Source organism: Lolium rigidum, chromosome 3 (assembly GCF_022539505.1).
Source record: "Lolium rigidum isolate FL_2022 chromosome 3, APGP_CSIRO_Lrig_0.1, whole genome shotgun sequence".
NCBI classification, from domain to species: domain Eukaryota; kingdom Viridiplantae; phylum Streptophyta; class Magnoliopsida; order Poales; family Poaceae; genus Lolium; species Lolium rigidum.
The window spans coordinates 151235194-151244006 of record NC_061510.1 but is presented as its reverse complement, the minus strand read 5'-3'; the positions used below and the strand labels follow the sequence as shown (position 1 = coordinate 151244006).

Below are 8813 nucleotides of genomic sequence, written 5' to 3'. Positions count from 1 at the left end.
CACCGGAATACAACCAAATTCCAGCGAGCCAGCGATGACGTGGGGCGGCGCGGGCGGGGCGGAGCAGGGCCGGGGCTGACCGGGGCGAGGCAGAGCGGGGCAGGCCAGGACGGGGCGAGCGGGGCGGGGCGGGGCGAGGTCGGGCGGGGCGCACGGCTGGGGCAAAGCAGGCCGGGGTGGCTGGAGGAAGAAGAAGGAGGAGGCAAGGAAAAAAGAGAAAAAACTGATATCGCTGGTCCACTGACATATTTAGGAATATGTTTTTTTACAGTTTTAGTTTACGGGTTCAGTGAACTGAACTCTAAATTTTCAGTTCGCGTTTTTACGGACTCTGATAGAGATGCTCTAAGATCGAGGCTATGACCAGTGGGTCCAATACGCAGTCGAAGCGTGCGGGTGCCCAGCGAATAGAACGGCACTGCACGTTGCGGCCAAGATACTGCTGGGGCCCAGCAGTCAGCGTCCGTAGAGCGAGCCGCATTTATCACCAGCCGCCGCATCGCTCTCTCGCCCAGTCAGTCCCCTTCGGCCTTCTTCCGCCCGCCCACCTTTCTCCACGCGAGACGAGACCATGGCGGCGCAGATGATCATTCGGGCGTCCGGCAGGGTCTCCGCCGTCGCCCGCAACGGGACGGTCGCCGCTCTCAAGGAGGAGGTGGCCGCCGCCGGCGCCACTGCGGGCCACTACGCGACGAACGGCGCCTTCCGCGCACTCGCCGTCGCGTGCGGGGCGCTTGGGTTCGTCGGGGGCGCGGCCTACCTCTGCTACTCCAAGGGCGTCGGCTTCACCGACTACCTCCTGTCCCCCGCTACGTCCAACGCGCCTCGTCACGACCGTGAAAGGTAGCTAGCTAGGGTTCGTTTCCGGTACCAATGCTTGGCTTGATTCGAGGTTTAGGGTTTCTGGAGGTTCGATTCGGGGTTGTGGGTTTCGGGAGGGTTCAATTCCGTAACACGGGGAGTTTGGTTTGGTTCGATTCGGGTTTCCGTTTGGTTTTCCACAGCGGGGTTTGAGGGTTTGATTCTAAATCTTCTCCCGCACTCGCTGATGACCTCCTCGCAGGGCCAACGCGCAAAAGGCGGAGTGGAGAGGAAAGCGTCTCCGCTGTACACGGGAGATCCGACGCTTGACCAGGCATTAGGACAGGTTACTTGTAGGTGAGCATCTCCATTTCCGACCCACGCCAGTCTGATAAGGTCCCTGTATTTGTGGTATTAGTATATATCAGCGCATTGCTTGTGTTGCATGTCTGCTTAAATTGATTCTGTAAAAAGGTGCTAGATGCCTTTCTGGCTCTCTGGTCTGATCATCCTGTTCTGCACCTGTATCTGTGCTTGTTTGAGATGATCATATGGGTGTGACTTTGTGTGTGATAAACTTATAATTGGCTTGTTCACAAATTGTTTTGTGGACAGCGAGGACGTGTAGGACTTGTCAGCTACAGGTTAGAAGGCCTGGCCGAATGAGTAGCCTCAGTTTTCTCACAAGGCATTGTTACCCGGATATGCATTGCCCATCTATGTAATCAGATCGTGGTCTATCTGAAAAACGACTGGCTTGACAAGTTAAGAGTACCATCACCTTAAGTTCTTCTGAACAATTTTACTTCTACTGCATTTTTTATCGGGTCACTTGTTTATGGCTGGAAACTGTTATTTATAGCTGTTATCTCATCTTTCCTTCATTTTTGTGTCGAAGAAGGCCTAATAATTACCAACTTACTAGTAATCTGACTGTCTAATGTCAATTTGGAAGCATGTCCTGATAACACAACTTTTTTTGGTTTTCTTCTTTGAGCATCTCAATTTCAGATCCACGTCAGTCTGATAAGGTCACTATATGTAGTATATATCAGCGCATTGCTTGTGTAACCTCAGTGCTTTGCATGTCTGCTTAAATTCATTCTGTAAAAAGGTGCTAGATGCATATCTGGCTCTCTGGTCTGATCATCCTGTTCTCCACCTGTATATATGCTTGTTTAAAATGACCATATGGGCGTGTCTTTGTGTGCAATAAACTTATAATTGTCTTATTCACAAATTGTTTTGGGGACAGCGAGGACGTGTAGGACTTCTCAGCTATAGGTTAGAAGGCATTGGCGAATGAGTAGCCTCAGTTTTGCACAAGGCATTGTTGCTAGGATATGCATGGCCCATCTATGTAATCAAATCGTGCTCTAACTGAAAAATGACGGGCTTGGCAACTTAAGAGTACCACATGACCTTAAGTTTTGCTGAACAATTTTACTTCTCCGGCATTTTTATCGGTCACTTGTTTATGGCTGGAAACTGTTGTTTATATCTGTTATCTAATCTTTCCTTCATTTTTATGTTGAAGAAGGCCTAATAATTACCAACTTAGTAGTAATCTGACTTTCTAATGTCAATTTGGAAGCATGTTCTGATAATACAATGTTTTTTTTCGTTTTTTTCTTTGAGCATATCTGTTTGTCCCTGGCCATAACAAATTGTTGTTAAGTCAAGTATAGGACGTTCAGGCACACCTTCTCGTGTTCTTCTTTTTGGTAGTAGGTGATCTTCTGAGTGCATCTGTACTTGGCGTTAGAGCAAGGAACCATGACGGATTCCATGAGATATTCCATCCCTAAACAGTGCTTGAAGGTAGTTTTGGCAGAGCATAAGTGGCACTTGTTCTGCACGAGCTTGGGACGGCAAACAGAGCATACAAAATGCCCCACAGAACACTGGAATAGGAAGAATGAACAGGGTCAGAATAAAGCTAAATAACTATGTTGTAACATGACAAATTAGTATCCCTCAAATTTATGCAACCGCTACTTTATGGGGGCAGTTTGGGTACATTCAACATGCTAATCTACAAGTTTGAAGTTTTGAACTTATAGTGCGATCGATACACTAGTGAAGCTATGATATCAAGCTTAAAGTTCTGCTTGTCTCTTGTTAGAGCTACCACCTTCCATCGCGACCAACCCTCCTTGCTTCATTTTGCAATAATGCATTAAGCTACTCAGATCTTGTACTTGTGTTTCGATGATGGTAGTACTGTACAATGTCTATTGTCGGTTTATGTTCTTTTTTCTTTTGCTCAAATAAGGAATCGAATAATTTACAGTAGTGCTGACTGTTGGAGATATGTTTGGCTTGTTATCATAACTAGATTATATGTCTATATCATCGTGGTTAAATGTCATATATGGCTGTCCTATTGTTCTTTAACCGCCCTTTGTTTCTTTGCAGGTTTTGCACAGAGGTTCGGAGTAACTACTGATGGGATTAGTTTTTCACTAAGTATCGAATTACTACTGATGGGGATAGTTTCGTGTGACGGATCGAGGGTAAATGAAGACATAGACGAGGCCTAATGCTGTTACGTCTGCCTTTTATACTACGTATATCTGTAATCTGCTTGGTCATTTGTGCGTACAAGTACTTGATTCTTGGGGATGCTGTCTATTGTCCCGATGTCTCTCTTTCTACAAGTACTTGATTCCTAGGGATGCTGTCTATTATCCAGAAGGCATATGACGAAACTTGGCCCTGTGTGATATATGTTTGATGAGTATGATCTTGTTTCTGAGGCCAGGCACCTCCGGTACTGTATTATTCCTTTGACGCTCCTCTGATGTCATAGCTGCGCTGCCCTGGTTGCTGCCGGCGGATTCTGTGGTGCTACCCAGTAGAAGGTTGCAACACTGGAAGTGTACGATGGTGTTTGACCAATTTTGATAAACTATATGGTGATTTTTGGATGGGTCCAAAGTCATGTCACGGTTTTGACTCACACGGGACGAACAAAACGAAGGCGCGGCGATGCCTGGAAGGAGTCCCTCTTATTTCAGTATATAGGACTTCTTGTCCGCGGGACCTAACTAACTACCCGATCGATGGAAAATAAGGGCAAGTCAATACCAGATCGCACTCAACAAAGTAAAACGGGATGAATTCAATCGCCAAGACCTGCCACTGACTGATTCCATAAGCACAGAAAGACCGCACAAGAACCGTCGATGACTCAAGGTGCTTGCTCGTGATGATGTCGCCATCGTTGCACTTGCCTGTGATCTGGTTCGTATCTGGTAAGTACCTCCAGGCCATGGACACCCGGTGCAGGTACAGGTTGGTCATCCAAGTCCTAGCTCAGGATAGAGCATATAAACTTGAGACATCAGCAAAAAAAAATTTGCGTACCGACACAAGTGTATATATAACCTTTGTAAACACACAGCAACAACATAGGAACTCCGGACATCAGCATAAGTGCATAACAACTCGGTTAAACAGACTCGTGTAACAGCCCAAACACAATAGCTCATGTAAACTGTGCATCACAAACAGGATTTTTTTACAGATTATGTTTAGATATCAACGAGAAATAGTAATTATACAGATTTGCATCTCTGCCCACTTAACCCATAATATCCCAGCACAGCACTACAAACGAAACTCTCGGTTGACAGAACCACCCATGGTAATTGTTCATAACCTAACAAGTTCCAGGACTGAACAGGGTTTTAGATAAGGTTAACGCTTTGTTTGGATGCAGTGAATTGGAACATCCGGATACTGGAAGGCTGTCCCTAGTGCGACTTGAGTATTCCTGCACTATGTTGAGACCCTACGATTCTTCACCGTAGTCCTGGTTACAGGGGTAAAGTGGCAAACGTTAGATTGGGACTAGACTCTGCTTCGCACTACACTGGAAATCAGGTTCTTCTAAGCGCTACAATGGAGTTGAATTCTTACCTTCACATGAGCAGCCCACCACATTCCTTGCCTTGCTCTCAGAGTCTATCTTGCTGAGCTGTATCAAATATAGCACGTGGAGGTTCTTCAGAATGAAGCAGTTCCAGTTTCCAGTTTCCACAGCTGGTTGGTTTAAAAACTGAGAATCATCAAAGAGCATGCTGAAATTTAAGCTATATAATGCCAGAGCCAAAGTTGACAAACAGCTAGCAGATGTACAGACATATATAGGCATGATCATTAATCTCGTAACAGACCAGTATAGTTACCTAAATAGGAAATCCCACGCAGATGTAACAAAGCTCATGTTTGTGCAGATGAATAAGAGGCTAAATTTTGGGATAAGTGCAAATAGTGTGTACTAACCCCAGCCCACTCGCCAAGAGTTTTGGCACTAGGAACAGAGTGCCTGTGATCTGGTCGCAATCCTCAGCAAGCACACATATCTGGCAAGAGTCTTGGCAAGTTTTACGAAATCAGTCTACTCGCAATCCTCAGCAAGCACACATATCTGGGCAGCATGCTTCTCAATTGCATTCACAGCTTCACAGAGCCCCTTGACAAGGCCATCATAAGCACTTGACTTCTTCATCACAAGCTGCAGAGCAGCCATCAAGTCAAATGGACTCTTCCCTGATCGACATAAAGAAAAGACTCGATTAACAGACAAAACTACATATGCGTTTGCATAACCTTATAGTGTTCCCCGAGAACACATGGCGCTGCTACCAGATCATACGGTTGCATGACCTTAAGGTTTCAGTGGAAACTTGCGCCATGTCTCGGGCTCCGAAGGCCGAACCAAGCTCAGGTAGATCTGAAACAGGAACAAGGATAAGATCATTCGTGGAAGGGCAGGTGAAATAAGAGACAGACAATAGTCACCTGAAAATTTTGGGCTACTGTATTTTCTTCCTGGCGCTGGAGTACTGGCGCTACCTGCTATTCTAAATTGGACATATATAACGCTGCCCGTGTGAGCATATGATTATTTTTCACTAGCTGATTGAGCATATATGTATGCCTTATTGTGTGGTTATCCAATAATCATGATATTATGCTCTGGCTAGGCGGCAGCATAAGTTTCTCGTCAGTTTTCTTTCTAGCAATCACACATTACCTCATAAATGTACTGTATTGTCCGTTAAACAATTGAATCATGCTTGCAGATGGTCGCATATGTGTGCACATTGATCCATATCAGCCGCAATCGTGAAATCACTCGTTGCACACAATTTGTCACTAAGAATGTTTCTCCAATAGAAAACATTTGAACGTATGACATTATGTAGCAATGGCACAGATCATGTCATGGCCTGACTACCAGGAAACCAACAAGGCAAAGGCACCCACTCGCAGGCACTGGCATCTTGCCAAGTTGCCGTGCTCTGCAAACCCTCCAGGTCCACGCCATACAATCGAAATAGAAACATGGGACGATTCCTGAATTTGGAATAGATCCGTGGGGATGAGAGAAGTTGTTGTTGAGAAATATGAAATTAAGGACACAAGGTCGAGGTACAGGTTCACCATGCAGTTACAGCCAACGATTTGCATAATCCGTCCCAAACACAACAGCTCATGTAAAATCATCAGCACAAACAGAAAAATATTATGTCTAGATAGCACCGACAAAAAGCAATTATATAGATTTGCATCTCCATCAACTTAGTCCATCATGTCCCAGCACAGCACCACAAACAGAACTCTCAGGTTGATAAACAGCACATGGTAATTGTTCATAAACTAACAAGTTTCAGAACTGAGCACAATTTTAGATAAGGCTAATAGCATCTCAAAACATCCAGACACTGTAAGGCTGTCCCTAGTGCGACTTGACGTACTCCTGCACTATGTTGAGACCCTCTGATTCTTCACCGTAGTCCTGGTTAGAGGGGAAAAGAGAAAATAGTTAGATTGGAACTTGATTCTTCTTTGCAATAAACAGAAGCAAGAATCTTCTTTGCACTACAACAGAATCAAATCCTTACCTTCACAACGACACATGAGCAACCCACCACCTTTCTTGCCTTACCCTCAGAGTCGATCTTGCAAAGCTGCATCAAACATAGCGCATACAAGTTTGTGAGAATCAAGGAGTTCCAACTTGCATAGAAGGTTGGCTTACAAATTGAGAATTATCAAACAACATGCTAAAATTCAACCTACAAGCTAAGCCACAGACAAAGTTGAGAACAGCTAGCAGATGTACAGACATAAGCATGATCATTACTATTATGTCCATGTAATCAAACTCAATTTATGCAGATGAATAAGAGGCTAAACTTTGGGACAAGTGTAAATAGTTTGTACTAACCCCAGCCCACTCGCCAAGAGTTTTGGCACTAGGAACAGTGACCAAGTGAACGTTGTGCTCAGCACAGAGTGCCTTGACCAGCTTGACGTAATCAGGCTGGTCGCAGTCCTCAGCCAGCACACAGATCTGGGCAGCATGCTTCTCAATTGCCTTGGCAACTTCACGGAGACCCTTGACAAGGCCATCATGAGCGCTTGACTTCTTCATCACAAGCTGCAGGGCAGTCATCAGGTCCATGGGCTCTCCAAGAACTGGAGTTGGAGCTGCAACCGGAGCGGCCACCTCAACTTGGGCATTCTCCTCCCTGATCAACATAATGGAAAGAATCAATCAGCAGAAATACAAACCACCGCATACATCAGATAATGACCAAATTATTACCACAGATTATTTTTACGATAAGAAAATCATATATCCGCAGTAATCCTTCTACACTACATACTCATGTTACACTGTACTCACAGAAATGCGCCACATAATGAACAAATGAACACCTGATGATACCTATTGTACGTGCTATAGTACTCAGTAGCAATGATGAACCAAATGACCACCTTGTGGTACCTACCTTAAAGGCTGCTACTCAGCATGCATAAAAAATCCACCTTATGACCACCCTATGATACCTACCTGAAGCGCTTATACTCAGGGACACACAATGCAACCATCACAGGAAAAAGCAGTTCTTATTGCATCCACTAACCAGTTATGTTCCACAAGGCTGTGATACAGTTCATACACAAGGCTATGATACAGTCTATACTGCAACCAGGAGACACCACTTGAAATGAAAGCTTTTGCACAGGAGAAAGACCATTTCAACTAGCTGAAGTTTATTGGGTGACAAGCTCAGAAAAAAATGTCTAAATACTGTGAACTATGATGCACGCCAATCAACATGCATGATAAAACAACACTGCTCTTCATCAGTGACTTCGCATAGCACGCGCATGCGTAGATTCACACAATTCTTACTGTAAATTAAAATAAAGACCAATCAAATCAACCTAAAGTACTTAGGCAAGTAAACAGAATAAAGCAAACAAGAACATGCATCACTTGAAACGTCAAAACACAACGTTTCTCCAACGCCATATCAGACCATTCCTCCAAAATACGCAACAACTAGCCCTACAACAACCATACGCCTCGATCCAGAGTCTACCACACGCCCAAGTCCTAACGATTCGCCGCACGAGGAAACAAATGGCGCCGCAGCAGGACCATACGTCTACAACAAATCATAGAGGTTTCGACGGGGACTTACGCCATGTCTCGCGCTCCGAAGGACGAACCGAACCGAGCTCAGGTAGATCTGAAACAGGAAGGAGAGATCCGAGGGTTAGCGGAGCGGCGGGAGGAAGAAGAGAGGGGAGATGGGTGCGGGGAGAAGAGCTCAGCGCCGCCACCTCTTGGGGACTCGGAGCTCCTGGGGCGGCGGCGGCTAGGGTTCGTCTTCGAGGTTTTGGGAGAGGAGGGCTGAGGGTGCGGGGCTCTGCCCTTTTGTTACTCGGTGCAACCGGGCCGGCGGGCCGCGGATCTGGTGACGCGGTAGGGCCAGATTCGATGGACCTTTACGAGTCATTATTTAGGCCCATGAGAGGACTCGGGCTTTTTTTTGTCGAGGTGACCCTCTTTTCTTATTGCTGGGGTGTTTTAGGATTTTTTGGGCTCCATTTTGTCTTCTATATCTCTTTACTTCTATATCTCTATCTATCTATATCTATCTATATCTATCTATATATATATCTATATATCTATATCTATATCT

The 8813-nt window shown here is 45.3% G+C and overlaps 1 protein-coding gene and 1 long non-coding RNA gene across 2 annotated transcripts; one reads left to right on the top strand and one right to left on the bottom strand.

The window, feature by feature from the left end:
- Positions 1-749: 749 nt before the first annotated feature.
- Positions 750-3529, top strand: LOC124698426. Its single transcript, XR_007000963.1, has 3 exons — positions 750-843; positions 1064-1158; positions 3220-3529. It is a non-coding gene; the product is annotated as an uncharacterized LOC124698426 (long non-coding RNA).
- Positions 3530-6337: 2808 nt separating this feature from the next.
- LOC124698425 (40S ribosomal protein S12-like) lies at positions 6338-8530 on the bottom strand. Its single transcript, XM_047230913.1, has 5 exons — positions 8452-8530; positions 8310-8357; positions 7043-7346; positions 6717-6782; positions 6338-6610 (listed from the first exon to the last, which is right to left on the bottom strand). The coding sequence occupies exons 2-5, from the start codon at positions 8312-8314 to the stop codon at positions 6551-6553; spliced, it is 435 nt and encodes a 144-aa protein (XP_047086869.1). The 5' UTR covers positions 8315-8357; positions 8452-8530; the 3' UTR covers positions 6338-6550.
- Positions 8531-8813: the final 283 nt, after the last annotated feature.

Bases quoted from the DNA above. Each gene is read 5' to 3' on its own strand.
- LOC124698425 (XM_047230913.1), bottom strand. The intron at 6,783-7,042 runs GTTAGTACAAAC...TGTTTGATGCAG, and splicing joins CTCTTGGCGAGTGGGCTGGG to CTTTGCAAGATCGACTCTGA. The intron at 6,611-6,716 runs GTAAGGATTTGA...CCCTCTAACCAG, and splicing joins GCTCATGTGTCGTTGTGAAG to GACTACGGTGAAGAATCAGA.